We start from the raw sequence: 21,748 nt of genomic DNA, 5'->3' as shown, positions 1-21,748 counted from the left end.
GTCAAATGGCGCTCCTTCCCTTCCGAGCTCTGCTATGCACCCAAAAAGTGGTTTACCCCCACATATGGGGTATCGTCGCACTCAGGACAAATTGCACAACAACTTTTGTGGTCTAATTTCTTCTCTTACCCTTGGGAAAATAAAAAATTGGTGGCGAAAAGATTATTTTTGTGAAAAAATATGATTTTTTATTTTTACGGCTCTGCATTATAAACTTCTGTGAAGCACGTGTTGGGTCAAAGTGCTCACCACACCTCTAGATAAGTTCCTTAAGGGGTCTACTTTCCAAAATGGTGTCACTTGTGGGGATTTCAATGTTTAGGCACATCAGGGGCTCTCCAAACGCAACATGGCATCCCATCTCAATTCCAGTCAATTTTGCATTGAAAAGTAAAATGGCGCTCCTTCCCTTCCGAGCTCTGCCATACGCCCAAACAATGGTTTACACCCATATATGGGGTATCAGCGTACTCAGGACAAATTGGCCAACAATTTTTGAGGTCCAATTTCTTCTCTTACTCTTGGGAAAATAAAAAATTGGGTGCGAAAAGATCATTTTTGTGAAAATATGATTTTTTATTTTTACGGCTCTGCATTATAAACTTCTGTGAAGCAATTGGTGGGCCAAAGTGGTCACCACACATCTAGATAAGTTCCTTAGGGTGTCTACTTTCCAAAATGGTGTCACTTGTGGGGGGTTTCAATGTTTAGGCACATGAGGGGCTCTCCAAACGCAACATGGCGTCCCATCTCAATTCCTGTCAATTTTGCATTGAAAAGTCAAATGGCACTCCTTTCCTTCCGAGCTCTGCCATGCGCCCAAACAGTGGTTTACCCCCACATATGGGGTATCATCGTACTCAGTACAGATTGTACAACAATGTTTGGCATCCATTTTATCCTGTTACCCTTGGTAAAATAAAACAAATTGGAGCTGAAATAAATTTTGTGTGAAAAAAAGTTAAATATTCATTTTTATTTAAACATTCCAAAAATTCCTGTGAAACCCCTGAAGGGTTAATAAACTTCTTGAATGTGGTTTTGAGCACCTTGAGGGGTGCAGTTTTTAGAATGGTGTCACACTTGGGTATTTTCTATCATATAGACCCCTCAAAATGACATCAAATGAGATGTGGTCCCTAAAAAAAAATGGTGTTGTAAAAATGAGAAATTGCTGGTCAACTTTTAACCCTTATAACTCCCTAACAAAAAAAAATTTTGGTTCCAAAATTGTGCTGATGTAAAGTAGACATGTGGGAAATGTTACTTACTTATTAAGTATTTTGCGTGACATATCTCTGTGATTTAAGGGCATAAAAATTTAAAGTTGGAAAATTGCGAAATTTTCTAAATTTTCGCCAAATTTCCGTTTTTTTCACAAATAAACGCAAGTTATATCAAATAAATGTTACCAATAAAATGAAGTACAATATGTCACGAGAAAACAATGTCAGAATCGCCAAGATCCGTTGAAGCGTTCCAGAGTTATAACCTCATAAAGGGACAGTGGTCAGAATTGTAAAAATTGGCCCGTCATTAACGTGCAAACCACCCTCGGGGCTTAAGGGGTTAATTTGTCTTAAATGAAAAAACACAAAAAGAATTGTCCTAAAGCCAAATTGGATATAATTCCACACCAAACATAAAAAGTGGGTGGACAAAAGTATTGGCACAGTTCGAAAAATCATGTGATGCTTCTGTAATTTGTGTAATTAACAGCACCTGTAACTTACCTGTGGCACCTAACAGGTGTTGGCAATAACTAAATCACACTTGCATCCAGTTGACATGGATTAAAGTTGACTCAACCTCTGTCCTGTGTTCTTGTGTGTACCACATTGAGCATGGAGAAAAGAAAGAAGACCAAAGAACGGTCTGAGGACTTGAGAAACCAAATTGTGAGGAAGCATGAGCAATCTCAAGGCTACAAGTCCATCTCCAAAGACCTGAATGTTCCTGTGTCTACCGTGTGCAGTGTCATCAAGAAGTGTAAAGCCCATGGCACTGTGGCTAACCTCCCTAGATGTGGACGGAAAAGAAAAATTGACAAGAGATTTCAACGTAAGATTGTGCGGATGTTGGATAAAGAACCTTGACTAACATCCAAACAAGTTCAAGCTGCCCTGCGGTCCGAGGGTACAACAGTGTCAACCCGTACTATCCGTCGGCGTCTGAATGAAAAGGCACTATATGGTAGGAGACCCAGGAAGACCCCACTTCTTACCCCGAGACATAAAAAAGCCAGGCTGGAGTTTGCCAAAACTTACCTGAAAAAGCCTAAAACGTTTTGGAAGAATGTTCTCTGGTCAGATGAGACAAAAGTAGAGCTTTTTGGGCAAAGGCATCAACATAGAGTTTACAGGAGAAAAAAAGAGGCATTCAAAGAAAAGAACACTGTCCCTACAGTCAAACATGGCGGAGGTTCCCTGATGTTTTGGGGTTGCTTTGCTGCCTCTGGCACTGGACTGCTTGACGGTGTGCATGGCATTATGAAGTCTGAAGACTACCAACAAATTTTGCAGCATAATGTAGGGCCCAGTGGGAGAAAGCTGGGTCTCCCTCAGAGGTCATGGGTCTTCCAGCAGGACAATGACCCAAAACACACTTCAAAAAGCTCTAGAAAATGGTTTGAGAGAAAGCACTGGAGACTTCTAAGGTGGCCAGCAATGAGTCCAGACCTGAATCCCATAGAACACCTGTGGAGAGATCTAAAAATGGCAGTTTGGAGAAGGCACCCTTCAAATATCAGGGACCTGGAGCAGTTTGCCAAAGAAGAATGGTCTAAAATTCCAGCAGAGCATTGTAAGAAACTCATTGATGGTTACCGAAGCGGTTGTTCGCAATTATTTTGGCTAAAGGTTGTGCAACCAATTATTAGGCTGAGGGTGCCAATACTTTTGTCTGGCCCATTTTTGGAGTTTTGTGTGAAATTATCAATGTTTTGCTTTTTGCTTCATTCTCTTTTGTGTTTTTTCATTTAAGACAAATTAAATGAAGATAATAATACCAAAGAATTTGTGTTTGCAATCATTTTCAGGAAGAAAATGAGTATTATCTGACAGAATTGCAGGGGTGTCAATACTTTTGGCCATGACTGTAGATATCCCGTGCTCAGCCTCTCTCCCTTTATCCTATGCGGTCCTCAGACAGACACTAGACAGATACATAAAGCTGACTTTGTTGTCTGGTGCCGGTGACTACAGTAAATAGCTGGGAGGTGCGATGTAGCAATCCTCTATCTGCAGATGTTATCACTGCCATCTTTTTAATTAAAGTTGTTTCATCGCTTTTATGATTATTAATCTGTGTTTTTCTAACCTTGTTCCAATCCTGCAGCTATGTGACTACAATGGTTTCTTGATTAAATTTAATTGCTAAAAAACAATGATTCATAGAGGTAAAATGTTACTCCACCCCAAAGGTTCAACAGTGTTACATCTGTGTCAGTTCTGTCCTTAGTTTACCTGGGAAGCCAATATGAAGCCATGGTGGTTAAAGTATTTTTTTTCATACATGACTTGTGAATCCAGGTATTCATTTTCATTTATGGAGCAAATTCAAATAGCGAAGTGCAAATTTTTATTTAAAGGGGTGGACCCATCTTTTTGGATAGGTAAAGTTGCAAAGTGCTTGTAAAAATGGGCTATTTTGCACTTTACTTCTTTAAAAAAAAAATCCTCTATTTTCTTAAGAACAGAGGGATTGTTAATTGCAGTTTAAAGATCATTGCCTTGGTTACCGGCCACTTCTGCAATCTATTAGTGCTGGCTAGTCTCCTAGGCAAGGAGTGCAGTGCTTACAACCTCTTTGCTATACAGCTTGCAAGTGCTGCTCTGAATATGGCCAGATCTCAGGATTTCCGTGTGCTCCACCATGCTTCACAGACAAAGCTGCCTCTGCTTGCAGCATCGAACGAGCACAGTTTGTGCCAACGGCAGAATTATGTAGCCAGGATCGGAGCTTATTTTAATCTAGCGGTTTGAGTAACAGAATAAAACACCTTTTTAGAGCAGAAACCACATCTATAGTCCCTTGAAAAAGAATTCATACCCTGTGGGTGTTTCCACATTTTTTCATGTTACATCCTCAAACATAAATGTATATTATTGGGATTTTACATGGTACCAAAACAAAGTAACATAGTAATATAGTTAGTAAGGCCGAAAAAAGACATTTGTCCATCCAGTTCAGCCTATATTCCATCATAATAAATCCCCAGATCTACGTCCTTCTACAGAACCTAATTGTATGTACAATATTGTAGCAAATAATCGTGAAGCAAAAAAGAAATGATACGAGGTTTTCTAATTATTTTAGCAATATAAATCTGAAAATTGTGACGTGGATTTGTATTCGGCCCCTGTAGTCTGATACCCCTAAATAAAATCTTGAGTGACCAATCGCCTCCAGAAATGTGATTGCTTCTCAGTATAACTACAGCTGTGCTGTGAAGGCTGCAGAGGTTTGTGTGAGAACATTAGGGATCAAATAGCATCATGAAAACCAAGGAGCTCACCAGACAGGTCAGGGATAAAGCTGTGGAGAAGAGTAAATCAGAATTAGGTTATAGAAAAAACGGCCCAAGCTCTGAACATTTCACAGAAAACTGTTCAATCCATCCAAAAATGGAAGAAGTACGGTACAACTGCAAACCTACACTGACACTCCATGCAAGGCGGACACTAATTACAGAAGCAGCCAAGAGGCCCAAGGTCACTCTGGAGGAGGTGCAGAGATCCACAGTTCAGGGGGGAGAATTTGTCCACAGGACAACTATTAGTCGTATGCTCCACAAATCTGGCCTTTATGGATGAGAGGCAAGAAGAAAGGCATTTTTGAAAGCCATTAGAAATCCTCTTTGCAGTTTGCAGAAAGCCATGTAAAGGACACAGCGAACATGTGATAGAAAGGACTCGTTGTAGGAAACCCAAATAGAACTTTTAAGGCTGAATGAAAAATGCTATGTGTGGTAGAACACTAACAATGCACATCATGCTGAAAACACCATCCCCACCGTCAAACATGGGAATAGCAGCATACTGCTGTGGGGAGGCTTTTCTTCAGCAGGGGCAGGGAAGCTGATCAGAGTTGATGGTAAGATTGAAGGAGCTGAATCCAGGGCAAAACATATTAGAGGCTGAAAAAGACTTGAGACTGAGACGTAGTTTCACCTTCCAGCAGGACAACCCTAAACATCTTGCCAAGGCTACAATGGATGGGTTAGATCAGAGCATATTCATGTGTGCGAAAGACCCAGTCACAGTCCAGACCGAAATCCCATTGAGAATCTGTGGCAAGATGTGAAAATTGCTGTTCACAGATGTTTCCATCCAATCTCACTGAGCGAGAGCAAGTGTGTGAGAAGAAGGGGCAAAAAAGTCACCTCTATATGTTCAAATCTGATAGAGATAGACCCCAAAAGACTTGCAGCAGTAATTGCAGCGAGAGGTGGTCCTGGAAAGTACCGACTCGCTCGGTGAAAGGGAATATCAGGAGGTGCTGGATCTTAGCAGACCCAGATCAGCTCATCAGTGGACTCAGGAGACCGAATTTAACCTGTAGCTGCGGCTAATATGGCAACCCCAGTTACAGAGGAAATAATAAATAATAAAAAATGTATTGAAATGTCAAAGTACCCCCCAAAAAAGTCTTTTATCACCTTATGGGAGGCACAAAAGGTGAAATAAAAACAAGATAGAAAAGGCATAAAAAAAGAAAACAAAATTAAAAAAGAAAGCCACTAAACCTGTACGAAAAAAACTAACAAATCTGATATGTAAAGATAGTTAATGTAAGAGAAGTGAAATGTAAAATGTATTCATCCCTTGGCAAATTAAAATGTTCATATTTTTCTTTATTCCTATTCTTTTTTTCTGAAGAATAAAACGAAAAGTATGAATATAAAACATAAAAATTAGATGTCACATATCATCGAAAAAAGTAGCAAAATTTATTCAAATAACTGAACGAGAATTTTTTTTTTTTTAGAGATCCTTATTTTACATATACATATACATATATATATATATATATATATATATATATATATATATATATATATATATATATAAAAGAAAATTTGCCTGGTCAGGGGGATAATTTTTGGGCTTGTTTTTTGTAAATATCCTGTAAGTAAAATTAAAATCTAATTTATAAAATGAGTGCTTCCAGGCGAACACCACCACATAAAGAAAATGAAACCTTTAATATTTCTCAACAAGTTAAAATAACTATTGAAGAATTTAACAATGGGAAGAATCACAGAATCCGGAAAAAGTATCAAACCAGACACAAAGTATCCAACAGAACGTAACATCTGAAACGCAAGGCCAAGAAACGAATGGTCCTGAAGAGGAAGGAGAGCACAAAGAGACGCCTAAAGGGCTTGTCCACCCCTTTATTTTACCTAAATTGGGGTCCACAAAGATTGAAGCAAACGTATACAGTAGTCTTGCCCACCAATGCCTGCTGATCCTCGATATCACTGCCTGGATCCCCCGTTGGGTCTCATTTCTTCTCATCTTGCAGTGGACGGTGGTGTGCGACTGTTGAGTTGGTCACAGGTGGACAGGTGTTGATGTCTGAAATCCTTAGCGATCAACCGCAACTTTTGGTAGAATTCGGCAGTAGGAACAGTTTGTAGACGATGTTCGTGTTCATCATTTCAGTGGGAGTTGAGTGGAGAATGTCTACTAGCCTGTATGATGAGTTGATGGGTACATGGTGTATTTCCACCCACCACGAAACCTGCTAGTGGCAGATTGGTGTGGGTGATGGCTGGAGAACCCCCACTTATTCTAAGGAAAAGCCATCAATGTTGTAGTCCTGGACACCACTTGACTTACAGAGTAACTACTTCCAATAAATGTCATTACCGTGATATTTTTCTTACCTCTCCGAGAGATCTTATCTGTATGTTGTTGTATGAACTGTGTGGGTGTGTAGATGGTGGCTGTATTGTACAGCCATTATCTGCCTGTAACAGCAGCAACCGGAGATAGCTCAGTTCTCTGCTGCTTAGCCACTGTGATGGAATGGAACAGATGAGCTAACGTGGCTGCAAATGGCCTTCTCAAGGCTACATGGTTACAATCTTGGTCATCCTATGAAGCCCAGCCTTGGGCTGGGCTTCCTAGGAGGACGTTATTTCTACTATGTGTGGTACCGTTCTATTGCAATATTTAGTATGATCAAAGTTTCAAAACCTAGGTGGAGGGGGGGGGGACTAAAAAAAAAAAAAAAAAATCTGTATAGGAAAAAATATAAAAATAAATCTAAAAGTTTAAATCACTCTCCTTTTCCCCAAATAAAAGTATACCAAAAAAAAATGCAAAAAAATACACATTCAGTAGTGTCAAGTCCATAAAAGTCCTATCTATAGTTAGTAAAACCGTATGTTAAAGGGTTATTCCCAAAACGACAATGTGGTCTCATAATAAGGTACCCATATATTTATTCCGTTGAGATAATATAACTCATTTCTAATTTTGCCATGTTTTGCACAGATCATCCCCTAAAGGATGCCCCCCCCTTCAAGATCTATGTAACCTCAAGTTGCAAATGGAACCATCATGTAGTATTTCCAGTGCTCGTGGTCCAACATGTGCTTCTCTGGGCTTCTGATAGGCATCTAGAGGGAACTTCTACTGTAAAGGGTTAATGTCACGGAAAGTTGTTGAGCCACCTTCATTAAAGTGCTGAGATCATACCTGAAAGCAGTAATGCATGTTTGCTGGAAAGAAGAGCAATGTACTGCAAGATGGGCTGTGTATAGAGGGGCTGAAAAGAGAGATATACTGCAAGATAATGCTCTGTATAGAGGGGCTCTGAGGTAAGATAAACTGAAGGATCGGGCTGTATATAGGGGGCTGAGAAGAGAGTAATACTTCAGGATGGGGCGCTAAATAGAGGCGCTGAGATGAGCAATAGGATGGGGCTATATACAGGGGCTGAAAGGAAAGATATACTGTAAGGTGGGGCTGTATACAGGGGGCTGAGAGGAATGATATTCTGCAGGATGGGCCTGTAAATACAGTGGATATTAAAAAAAAAAAGTCTACAGTACACAGCCATGTTAAAATACAAGATTCTTGGCATGTAAAAAAATCATACCAAGATGAATCATTTCAGAACTTTTTCCACATTTATTGCTATTCATAATCAGTATAATTTAATTCTAAAACACACTGAAATCTTTTTTTAGTGGGAAAAGACAGTTAAAGAAATAAAATAAGTACTAGTACTTTGGTGAAGATCCCTTTGACTATATGAAAGCATTCAGTCTCTTTAGGTCGGAGTCTACCAGCATGGCACACCTAGAATTGGTGATCTTTGTCCCCTCTTCTTTGCAGTAGCTTAACATCTGTCAGTTTACTAGGTCATCTTCTGTGTACAGCGCCCTCTTCAGGTCACCCACAGATTTTCAATTGGATTGAGGTCTGGGCTCTGGCTGGGTCATTTCAAAACTCTGGTAAAGAAATTCAGTTGTTGATTTGGATGTATTCCCAGGGTCTTTGTGCTGAAAGATAAAATCTCTCTCCATATTCAGATTTTAAGCTGAGGCTTGAAGGTTTTGTTGCAAAATTAACTGATATTTTGACTGTTCAGAATTCCCTTCACCCTGACTAATGCCTCAGTTCCAGCTGCCGAAAAACAGTCCCAACGCATAATGCTGCCTCCACCATGATTCACTGTGGGTATGGTGCTCTTTTGGTGATGCAAAGTTTTGGTTGTGTGCCAAACATACCTTTTGGAATTAAGGCCAAAAATTTCAACCTTGGCCTCATCAAACCATAATATGTTTCCGGCATGCTTTTGGAAGGCTTGATGTAGGTTTTGGCAAAACATAACTTGGCTTGGATGTTTTTCTTTGAAAATAAAACCTTCAGGCTTACCGACCTACCCCGAAGGCCAGACAAATCAATATAGAAGATTGTTATCACATGCAGTAGCCAACCAGAAATTCTTACAGCTCCTTTAATGTTGCTGTTGGCATCTTGGCTGCCCCTGAATCAATTTTATTTTTCCTATTCATCAATTTTTGAGGGACATCCAGATCTACAGATGGTAAAGTCACTATTGTACCACATTTAAGCCACTTCTTGATGACCATTGTTAGAGTGTTCAAAGGAATGTCTAATGCCTTGGAAAAAAAATTGTACCCTCTCCTGACTGATAAATTTCAACAATGAGATCCATTTGCTGTGTTGTAAGCTGTTTATGGGTTTTGACTTTTGCTGTAAAACGCAACTAAGAAAATGGCAGGAAACTTCTGATGGCACAGCTGAACTTTACATGGGGTTAATCAGAATCAGTGCACTACTATTTAACATTAGTTGAAATGTGATTGGCTAATTCTGAACACAAACACATCCCCAGTGTCTGCAATAGTAATTCCCTTTGCACCACTCCACAGGCTCCGGTGCTTCCTTGGGGCAACTTCCCGCCGAGTTACCAGCAAATCCAGAGATAAATTCTTTCCAAAGCACTCTTGAACCTTGGAAACAATGTCTCTACAACCAGATCCCCAATTATAAGAGTGATGCAACCACATTATTTTAGTTTTTTTTATTTTTCTTCCCTTCTCAAAATGATATCACTTTGTTTCTCAATGGATTTGTACAGATTATGGGCATCATTAAAAGTGTAAAAAGTTATGATATGATTCTTCTGGGTATGATTTTGTTAGACAAAACAAAAACCTTGCATTTTAACAGACTTTTTATATCTTCTGTAGAAGCGCTGAGAAGAGAGAATATACTGCAGGATGGGGCTGTATATAAAGGGGCTGAAAGGATATGCTGCAGGATGGGGCTGCTTATAGAGGGACTGAGATTTTATACTACAGAATGGGGGTGTATATAGAAGAGTGGAAGGGACATACTACAGTTTAATATATCGAGGGGGTGAGATGTTATACTGCAGTTTGGGGCTGTATATAATGGGGTTGAGAGAAGCAAAACACTCAAGGATATGATTAAAAAGGGCTAAAAGGATATACTGTAAGATGAGGTTTGTGTATAAAGGAGCTGAAAGGAGTGATAAACTGAGAAACACAGATACCATAGTCTATAGCAAAGTCCTGGGATTGTTCGCCAGGACTAACATGGGTATGTACCCTTTAGAGCACCCATAAACCATGCAGCTACCAGAAAATGGTAATAGAATGGTAATAGAATAGAATGGTAATCTCTATGTATTGATTGTTTCTAATTTTTAATGGTTATTTTCATCTTCACTATTTTTCATTTTTACATTATTTGATTATTGTATTTTTCAGTTTACATTGTGCACTTATATTGAATATATGTCTATGTATGCAATCATATTTTTTACAATATGGTTATCTTACCTTATAGTTTTTTATTTATCTCTCATGAACTTGCACTTTAAATAATATTTCTTATCATTGCCGCACCTAATTACTGATCCACGGATAGTGGGGGACACTAGATTTTGATACTAAGTGGTTGCGCTGCCCATAAACAACATGGCGTTTTTGTGGGAAGATCACCTTTAATATGATAGTATATTTATGTCACCGGAGCACCTAACCCCGGCTCGGGCTGCAGCGCGGCATCACTTCCGGCGCCTACTTGTGACGTATACGGTTCATTAACGTCATCGGGGATTTCCCCGTGAACTGCATCGCCATTTTGACGCCGGATGTGTTGCGGCATGCGGCGCTCGTATCACCGGAAAAATGCGCCATCAATGGTGTTCTACTGAGGGGTATTTAAGGAGGATAGTGGGGAGACTAGTATCACCCTGCCCCCCCCCCCCAAGGAAGCGGAAGCGAAACGCGCGTAGGGGCTCATGTTTGCACCTATGGATATTGACATGGGTAAGGATCACTGAATGTTAGCAATAGTCCCTCTGCTACAATGATTCTGAGTGGTCAGTGGCCAGGCAAATCATGTTGAAAGCTAACTATAATTTACTTATATGTTATGTCTGCTAATGAAAGGTGTTATGAAGGCAATCCAGAGACACAGTGTGCCTAGCGATCAGAGCGCACACAGTGATCTGACAAATACCCAAAAACAAAGAAACGAGCTCTGAGACGTGGAAACTCTGTAGACCACACACCTGATCCTATCCTAAACACAACTAAAAGTGGCTGTGGATTGCGCCTAACAACTACCTAGGCAACTCGGCACAACCTAAGAAACTAGCTAGCCTGAAGACAGAAAAATAGGCCTGACTTGCCCCCAGAGAAATACCCCAAAGGAAAAGGCAGCCCCCCACATATAATGACTGTGAGTAAGATGAAAAGACAAAACGTAGGGATGAAATAGATTCAGCAAAGTGGGGCCCGATAATCTTAGACAGAGCGAGGACAGTAAAGCGAACTTTGCAGTCTACAAAAAACCCTAAAGCAAAAACCACGCAAAGGGGGCAAAAAGACCCACCGTGCCGGACTAACGGCACGGCGGTACACCCTTTGCGTCTCAGAGCTTCCAGCAAAACAAAAGACAAGCTGGACAGAAAAAAAAACAACAAAATAGCAAAAAAGCACTTAGCTATACAGAGCAGCAGGACACAGGAACAACCAGGAGAAGCTCAGATCCAACACTGGAACATTGACTAGGAGCAAGGATAGCAGCATCAGGTGGAGTTAAGTAACGAAGCAGCTAATGAGCTCACCAGAACACCTGAGGAAGGAAGCCCAGAAGCTGCAGTACCACTTGTGACCACAGGAGTGAATTCAGCCACAGAATTCACAACAGTACCCCCCCCTTGAGGAGGGGTCACCGAACCCTCACCAGATCCCCCAGGCCTACCAGGATGAGCCGCATGAAAGGCACGAACAAGATCGGGAGCATGAACATCAGAGGCAAAAACCCAGGAATTATCTTCCTGAGCATAACCCTTCCATTTAACCAGATACTGAAGTTTCCGTCTAGAAACACGAGAATCCAAAATCTTCTCCACAATATACTCCAATTCCCCCTCCACCAAAACCGGGGCAGGAGGCTCAACAGATGGAACCATAGGTGCCACGTATCTCCGCAACAACGACCTATGGAATACATTATGTATGGAAAAGGAGTCTGGGAGGGTCAGACGAAAAGACACAGGATTGAGAATCTCAGAAATCCTATACGGACCAATAAAACGAGGTTTAAATTTAGGAGAGGAAACCTTCATAGGAATATGACGAGAAGATAACCAAACCAGATCCCCAACACGAAGTCGGGGACCCACACGGCGTCTGCGATTAGCAAAAAGTTGAGCCTTCTCCTGGGACAAGGTCAAATTGTCCACTACCTGAGTCCAGATCTGCTGCAACCTGTCCACCACAGAATCCACACCAGGACAGTCCGAAGACTCAACCTGTCCTGAAAAGAAACGAGGATGGAACCCAGAATTGCAAAAAAATGGAGAAACCAAGGTAGCCGAGCTGGCCCGATTATTAAGGGCGAACTCAGCCAACGGCAAAAAGGACACCCAATCATCCTGGTCTGCAGAAACAAAACATCTCAGATATGTTTCCAAGGTCTGATTGGTTCGTTCGGTCTGGCCATTAGTCTGAGGATGGAAAGCCGAGGAAAAGGATAGGTCAATGCCCATCCTACCACAAAAGGCTCGCCAGAACCTTGAAACAAACTGGGAACCTCTGTCAGAAACAATATTCTCAGGAATGCCATGCAACCGAACCACATGCTGAAAGAACAAAGGTACCAAATCAGAGGAGGAAGGCAATTTAGCCAAGGGCACCAGATGGACCATCTTAGAAAAGCGATCACAGACCACCCAAATAACTGACATCTTTTGAGAAACGGGAAGGTCAGAAATGAAATCCATCGAAATATGTGTCCAAGGCCTCTTTGGGACCGGCAAGGGCAAAAGCAACCCACTGGCACGAGAACAGGAGGGCTTAGCCCTAGCACAAATCCCACAGGACTGCACAAAAGTACGTACATCCCGTGACAGAGATGGCCACCAGAAGGATCTAGCCACTAACTCTCTGGTACCAAAGATTCCAGGATGACCAGCCAACACCGAACAATGAAGTTCAGAGATAAGTTTATTAGTCCACCTATCAGGGACGAACAGTTTCTCCGCTGGACAACGATCAGGTTTATTCGCCTGAAATCTTTGCAGCACCCGCCGCAAATCAGGGGAGATGGCAGACACAATGACTCCTTCCTTGAGGATACCCGCTGGCTCAGATAAACCCGGAGAGTCGGGCACAAAACTCCTAGACAGAGCATCCGCCTTCACATTTTTAGAGCCCGGAAGGTACGAAATCACAAAGTCGAAGCGGGCAAAAAATAACGACCAACGGGCCTGTCTAGGATTCAAGCGCTTGGCAGACTCGAGATAAGTCAAGTTCTTATGATCAGTCAATACCACCACGCGATGCTTAGCTCCTTCAAGCCAATGACGCCACTCCTCGAATGCCCACTTCATGGCCAGCAACTCTCGGTTGCCCACATCATAATTACGCTCAGCGGCCGAAAACTTCCTGGAAAAGAAAGCACATGGTTTCATCACTGAGCAATCAGAACCTCTCTGTGACAAAACCGCCCCTGCTCCAATCTCAGAAGCATCAACCTCGACCTGGAACGGAAGAGAAACATCTGGCTGACACAACACAGGGGCAGAACAAAAACGACGCTTCAACTCTTGAAAAGCTTCCACAGCAGCAGAAGACCAATTAACCAAATCAGCACCCTTCTTGGTCAAATCGGTCAATGGTTTGGCAATGCTAGAAAAATTACAGATGAAGCGACGATAAAAATTAGCAAAGCCCAGGAACTTTTGCAGACTTTTCAGAGATGTCGGCTGAATCCAATCCTGGATGGCTTGGACCTTAACTGGATCCATCTCGACAGTAGAAGGGGTAAAGATGAACCCCAAAAATGAAACTTTCTGCACACCGAAGAGACACTTTGATCCCTTCACAAACAAAGAGTTAGCACGCAGGACCTGAAAAACCATTCTGACCTGCTTCACATGAGACTCCCAATCATCTGAGAAGATCAAAATGTCATCCAAGTAAACAATCAGGAATTTATCCAGGTACTCACGGAAGATGTCATGCATAAAGGATTGAAACACTGATGGAGCATTGGCAAGTCCGAACGGCATCACTAGATACTCAAAATGACCCTCGGGCGTATTGAATGCAGTTTTCCATTCATCTCCTTGCCTGATTCTCACCAGATTATACGCACCACGAAGATCTATCTTAGTGAACCAACTAGCCCCCTTAATCCGAGCAAACAAGTCAGATAACAATGGCAAGGGATACTGAAATTTAACAGTGATCTTATTAAGAAGGCGGTAATCAATACACGGTCTCAGTGAACCATCCTTCTTGGCTACAAAGAAGAACCCTGCTCCCAGTGGTGATGACGATGGGCGAATATGTCCCTTCTCTAGGGATTCCTTCACATAACTGCGCATAGCGGCGTGTTCGGGCACGGATAAATTAAATAGATCAAAAAATGAAGAAAGACGCGGCAACACTCACCGATCCTGTAAAGCGGGCTTTACCTCTTTATTCAAGTAAGTGTGAGACCATCTTCACGGCACGGGGGAAACAAAATGAAGGAGGTGAGCGGGGGAGAGGACAACAGCCGTTTCGCGCCTGCACCAGCGCTTCTACGGGTCCACCCAGTGACTCCATCTGGCCACTTTATATCGGGCTGTGCTGCTTTCTATTTTTTCGTTTTGGATAAATTAAATAATCGACCTTTAGGGAATTTACTACCAGGAATCAAATTGATAGCACAATCACAGTCCCTATGCGGAGGTAGGGCATCGGACTTGGGCTCTTCAAATACATCCTGATAATCAGACAAGAACTCTGGGACCTCAGAAGGGGTGGATGACGAAATCGACAAAAATGGAACATCACCATGTACCCCCTGACAACCCCAGCTGGATACCGACATGGAATTCCAATCCAATACTGGATTATGGGTTTGTAGCCATGGCAACCCCAACACGACCACATCATGCAGATTATGCAACACCAGAAAGCGAATAACTTCCTGATGTGCAGGAGCCATACACATGGTCAGCTGGGCCCAGTACTGAGGTTTATTCTTGGCCAAAGGTGTAGCATCAATTCCTCTCAATGGAATAGGACACTGCAAAGGCTCCAAGAAAAACCCACAACGTTTAGCATAATCCAAATCCATCAGATTCAGGGCAGCGCCTGAATCCACAAACGCCATGACAGAAAACGACGACAAAGAGCATATCAAGGTAATGGACAGAAGGAATTTGGACTGTACAGTACCAATGACGGCAGACCTAGCGGACCGCTTAGTGCGCTTAGGACAATTAGAAATAGCATGAGTGGAATCACCACAGTAGAAACACAGACCATTCAGACGTCTGTATTCCTGCCGTTCAACTCTAGTCATAGTCCTATCGCACTGCATAGGCTCAGGTTTAACCTCAGGCAGTACCGCCAAATGGTGCACAGATTTACGCTCGCGCAAGCGTCGACTGATCTGAATGGCCAAAGACAAAGACTCATTCAAACCAGCAGGCATAGGAAATCCCACCATGACATCCTTAAGAGCCTCAGAGAGACCCTTTCTGAACAAAGCTGCCAGCGCAGATTCATTCCACTGAGTGAGTACTGACCATTTCCTAAATTTCTGACAATATACTTCTATATCATCCTGACCCTGGCACAAAGCCAGCAAATTTTTCTCAGCCTGATCCACTGAATTAGGCTCATCGTACAGTAATCCAAGTGCCAGGAAAAACGCATCGACACTACTCAATGCAGGGTCTCCTGGCGCAAGAGAAAATGCCCAGTCTTGGGGGTCGCCGCGCAAAAAAGAAATAATAATCAAAACCTGTTGACTAGGATTACCAGAAGAATGAGGTTTCAAGGCCAGAAATAGCTTACAATTATTTTTGAAACTTAGAAACTTCGTTCTATCTCCAAAAAACAAATCAGGAATAGGAATTCTTGGTTCTAGCATATATTTCTGATCAATAGTATCTTGAATTTTTTGTACATTTATAACGAGATTATCCATTGAATAGCACAGACCCTGAATATCCATGTCCACACCTGTGTCCAGAAACACCCAAATGTCTAGGGGAAAAAAAAAAAAGGTGAACACAGAGCAGAGAAAAAAAAAAATGATGTCAGAACTTTTTCTTTCCCTCTATTGAGAATCATTAGATGGCTCCTAGTACTGTTATGTCTGCTAATGAAAGGTGTTATGAAGGCAATCCAGAAACACAGTGTGCTTAGCGATCAGAGCGCACACAGTGATCTGACAAATACCCAAAAACAAGAAACGAGCTCTGAGACGTGGAAACTCTGTAGACCACACACCTGATCCTATCCTAAACACAACTAAAAGTGGCTGTGGATTGCGCCTAACAACTACCTAGGCAACTCGGCACAACCTAAGAAACTAGCTAGCCTGAAGACAGAAAAATAGGCCTGACTTGCCCCCAGAGAAATACCCCAAAGGAAAAGGCAGCCCCCCACATATAATGACTATGAGTAAGATGAAAAGACAAAACGTAGGGATGAAATAGATTCAGCAAAGTGGGGCCCGATAATCTTAGACAGAGCGAGGACAGTAAAGCGAACTTTGCAGTCTACAAAAAACCCTTAAGCAAAAACCACGCAAAGGGGGCAAAAAGACCCACCGTCCCGGACTAACGGCACGGCGGTACACCCTTTGCGTCTCAGAGCTTCCAGCAAAACAAAAGACAAGCTGGACAGAAAAAAAAACAACAAAATAGCAAAAAAGCACTTAGCTATACAGAGCAGCAGGACACAGGAACAACCAGGAGAAGCTCAGATCCAACACTGGAACATTGACTAGGAGCAAGGATAGCAGCATCAGGTGGAGTTAAGTAACGAAGCAGCTAATGAGCTCACCAGAACACCTGAGGAAGGAAGCCCAGAAGCTGCAGTACCACTTGTGACCACAGGAGTGAATTCAGCCACAGAATTCACAACACTTATAGAGCAGTAGGGATGTGCTATTCCCCTGGATGGTGTATACAAGAAATGTTACATTGTTTCTTTATTCATAATAATGTTTTGATGGGGGTAATGTGCATATGAGCTAGGATATAATAACTATTTTTCTCCATGTCATATCTATGTGATATAACACCTTTGTTTACCAGTGTACCTTGGCCGAACTCATATAGCTTTGTTTATTTATATGTGATACATTGATTGCCTTTATTTATGCAATATGTTATTATACTTTTTTAATACTTTGAATTGTTTGGTGGTTAATATGCTCCATTTTCTGGCAGTTACAAGGAGTGATATACTGCAGGATTTGACTGTATACAGGGGCTGAGATTAGTTGAGCCGTGTTTGTTGCCTTCTACTGAGAGGCCAGTGATATGAAAGTGTATATGCTTCTCTGTTGATGCACATGACAGACGATTATCTTCTCTCATAAACATCAACAGACCGGCATTTTCAGTTTTACAAAACTGATCTGTCAGCAGCAAGCACAAAACCACTCAATAATGCCACTGTGGAGGAATTCAGGAGAGTTTAGGGCTGCTGTACGCCAGCTAAAAATTATGTAAAACCACACACAGCAAAACTGATGTAGATGGCTGAAGATAAAATCAGCCAGGCAGGGTGCTGCACAGAGACATATGGTGAATTCTACACTAACTCAGGGGAGTAGGGCAAGTCAAGAGCAGACAGGGGAGGGGAGAGGTGTCTGCAGCACCGAGGAGAAGCAGGTTGGGAAATGTAGTTTTTAACCACTAAGAATAGGGCTGCCCTTTCAGCTGGATTCAGAGAGAGGCAGATAGAGATGAAAAAAGACACAAAGTTACAAGAAAGAAACTTTATATTGTGATTAATCTGAATAATAACAATAAATATGTATATACTGTGCTTTGTGAAAAATAATGTGAATCTGGTAATAACCCTTTAAATACACCCCAAGAAACTAATTTAATGACAGAACTGCCATTTTCCGGTCCCACACTTCCCAAATAAAATGTAATAAAGGAGAAAAATAAAAAAGTTATTATGGCTCTTGAAAGAAAAGGAGAAGAAACTAAAGCATAAAAAAATAAAAACCTCCTCTTCTTTAAAGGCTTAATATGCCCCCTTCCCAGCACTTGCTATGTATAGTAGGACATACCTGCCATAAAACAGGTCTCGGCACATTGGTGAGCACTATTCACCCCTTCCTTCCAGCATTAGATCTGGGTGGTCGGTTGAAGATGAGTTGACCCTGACGCCATCTTTTGTCTTGAATTTATCAGATTTTAAAAATGTAATACTTCCAAGGACCCTCCATACTCGGTAAAGATATGAAAATATAGTTTGTAGTCTCCAGGAACGAAACATTTAATTTAATAGGAATTCCAAATAGCTACCTTTAATAAGAAAAAAATGTTGGTTGATCCATTGGTATTCTTCAAATTTTCAGGTCTTGCGAAAAATCAATCCTTGCCCTCCCATTAATGCTATAAATTCATGAACAAGTTCTTGCCATGCAAGTCACATTTTTCCTGACATAATTTGGTTTCCAAAACTGAAAAAAAAAGGTAATTAAAAAAAAAAATTTTGATTTTTTTTTTTTTTTAAATGTCGGGATATGCGTATGAATCCACTATTTATTCTATAAGCTGTATTATTATGGCTGCAATGAAATCCCCACCTGCCCGCCAGGAAACATTTTACACTTTTTACCTCCATGAAAACCTGCAAATGTACAAGTGGCATTTCACAAAAACAGCATAAAAAATAATGAATATAAAAATATAATTTCATATTTTACCTTTTTTGTTTTTTTATTTCATACAAACTTTAAGCGGTTTACTTACATTTATAATTATATATATATAAAAAGGTAGAATAAAGAAAGCGAACGCTATATTCATAAATATCTCTCTCTCTCTGTAGGTTCTGCATACAAAACAAAAATTTGTACATCCACCGACAGTGGCAGGACACTGATATCTGGGCGTTGACTTGAGATGCTTTGAATTCGATGCATGGAATTCTAAAGAATGTAAACAATACTTAAAGGGGACTTGTCACTTGTCATAAATATGTAATTTTCTTGTGCGGTGCAAATGCTGCTGTTCTCCTGAATCCGGCAATGTTTTTCTTTTGTTCCTGCGCCTCTTCATTCCTGAGATATGGCCTCCTCTTTCTTGCACATAAATCTGGTCCTGTTAGGCTAGGGGCGTGGCCCTCATAAACACGCCCACAAAGAAGAGCTGAGCACCACGCCCACTTCCCTAAGAATATCATATCTCAGGAACGGAGAGGCACAGGAACAAAAGAAAAACATCGCCGAATTCAGGAGAACAGTGGCATTTACACCATGAGAACAGATTACATATTTGTTGCAAACGACAAGTCCTCTTTAAAATGATACTCTGGTTTGGGGACACTTTGTAGTCTATATTAAAAAGTTTTTTTTTTAGAAAAAAATCCTCTTTCCTTTTCTTTTCAGTTACAGGAAATCCAAAAATACTGTAAAAAAATTTCAAAAATTTGCTTGGCAATATCTGTTGGATGCAGAGCATTATAAGACAGTCCATAGTTTGGTAAAGGAAGGAAATCCGAAGTTTTCTTTATTTTTTTGTGCAGAATTTTTGAATGTTCCTCTTCCATTAAGGTCTAACCAATACCTTAATATTCTATACACAGTATTTCCAGTCCAGAGTTACATTTTAGTAAAGTGAACCTGAAATCTTTTGAATTCCACTCTTTTTTTTTTTCCAGATAGAGCCCATTGAGTAATACGGGTTAAAGGGGGCTTTGAAGTCCAGTCCAGCATTTTATTTCACAGGTAAAAATAATCCCTTATTCTTCGCTAGTAGGTCACTAAAAGTACCAAGGTCGACTCCACTGCATGAACATAAGAGTCATGATTATTTACAACATGGCAGGCACCAGGAGGTGGTTGGGCGGCCCAAATGCTGACCGTAGTCTTTTTTCTTCTTGCCATTTCGAAAACATTCATGTCGGTCCTGATATTTTCCTATTATATCTCATTTGGCACAATATTTTGAACGTCTTTGTCTAGTAGAAGAAAGTACTTCCGACCGTGGATAGTGCTTTGGTTTTTCGTGTTTTTTTTTTCGTGAGGTCTGGAACGGATACAAAACATTTTTTTTGTTTTTGTGCTTTTTTTGTTTTTGCTTTGTTTTTTTTTTTGTTTTTTGTTATTTTCATTTGCAAACGTATCTCTCCACGGTCCTCTCACATTTTTTGCAAGTTACATAGCAACACCAATGGTATTTGCAATGACACCGCTCCACCACCGTGTCCGTGTAAGGGTTGTATCCTCGGCCGCAGCACATTAAATCACAACTGTCGCTTCCAAAAGAGGTTTTATTGCATTGTCTGAAAGAAAACAATGAGACAATGGAGGGTTAATCGCTTTCCTTCAGCATAAGGAGCATTCAGCGGGCGAGTTAATGTCAAACATAACCTGGCAGCAGATGCATCATCTAATTCTGCAACGGCAAAAAAAAAAGAAAAAAAGACAAAAACAACCACAACAGGGCGATTATAATACATTCTGTATGGGCCTGAATGCGGCTGACGTGATGTTTAAATGTCCTCAGATGCCACCGCTCTATGGAACGTGCAAGTCAAACGATGGGAAACTGCGCAGAGCGTAATGGCACCAGATGGAAAACACTGGCCATTTATTTTCCTTTTTGTTTGCTATTAGGATTTTTTCTTTTTCCTTTTTTCATGTGGGCATGCACAGCTGGGCATGTCATTTTTATTGAGGTTTTATTTGGATGATATCATAAACTTGAAACAATGAAAACCAAATTTATTTGTATATTATATATAGTCTGCGGCTGGAGTCACACAAGCAGAAATGTAACTGTGGGGGCACTGATCGTCCCCCATCCCTGCTCTAACCATATGCCATTGATATCTGCTGTAGCGGGCACATGTAACCTCCTCTCTACGGTAATGGGCATGTGTGACCACCTCTCTATGGTAATGGGCATGTGTGACCAACTCTCTATGGTAATGGGCATGTGTGACCACCTCCCTATGGTAATGGGCATGTGTAACCACCTCTCTATGGTAATGGGCATGTGTTACCACCTCCCTATGGTAATGGGCATGTGTAACCACCTCTCTATGGTAATGGGAATGTGTGACCACCTCTCTATGGTAATGGGCATGTGTAACCACCTCTCTATGGTAATGGGCATGTGTGACCACCTCTCTATGGTAATGGGCATGTGTGACCACCTCTCTATGGTAATGGGCATGTGTGACCACCTCTCTATGGTAATGGGCATGTGTTACCACCTCCCTATGGTAATGGGCATGTGTAACCACCTCTCTATGGTAATGGGAATGTGTGACCACCTCCCTATGGTAATGGGCATGTGTAACCACCTCTCTATGGTAATGGGCATGTGTTACCACCTCCCTATGGTAATGGGCATGTGTAACCACCTCTCTATGGTAATGGGAATGTGTGACCACCTCTCTATGGTAATGGGCATGTGTAACCACCTCTCTATGGTAATGGGCATGTGTGACCACCTCTCTATGGTAATGGGCATGTGTGACCACCTCTCTATGGTAATGGGCATGTGTGACCACCTCTCTATGGTAATGGGCATGTGTTACCACCTCCCTATGGTAATGGGCATGTGTAACCACCTCTCTATGGTAATGGGAATGTGTGACCACCTCTCTATGGTAATGGGCATGTGTAACCACCTCTCTATGGTAATGGGCATGTGTTACCACCTCCCTATGGTAATGGGC

General features: G+C 41.4%; 1 protein-coding gene across 2 annotated transcripts in view; it reads right to left on the bottom strand.

Moving 5' to 3' along the window:
- Positions 1–18,751: 18,751 nt before the first annotated feature.
- WNT11 (Wnt family member 11) overlaps positions 18,752–21,748 on the bottom strand; it is a 147,830-nt gene continuing 144,833 nt past the window's right edge. For both annotated transcript variants that reach the window (XM_069759387.1, XM_069759388.1), the window contains exon 6: positions 18,752–20,344. In XM_069759387.1, coding sequence (XP_069615488.1) covers positions 20,170–20,344 — 175 coding nt within the window. In that variant the 3' untranslated portion in view covers positions 18,752–20,169. The remainder of the gene's footprint in view (positions 20,345–21,748) is intronic.

This window comes from Ranitomeya imitator, chromosome 3 (genome assembly GCF_032444005.1).
Source record: "Ranitomeya imitator isolate aRanImi1 chromosome 3, aRanImi1.pri, whole genome shotgun sequence".
NCBI classification, from domain to species: Eukaryota; Metazoa; Chordata; class Amphibia; order Anura; family Dendrobatidae; genus Ranitomeya; species Ranitomeya imitator.
This window is presented reverse-complemented; position numbering and strand designations above follow the sequence as displayed.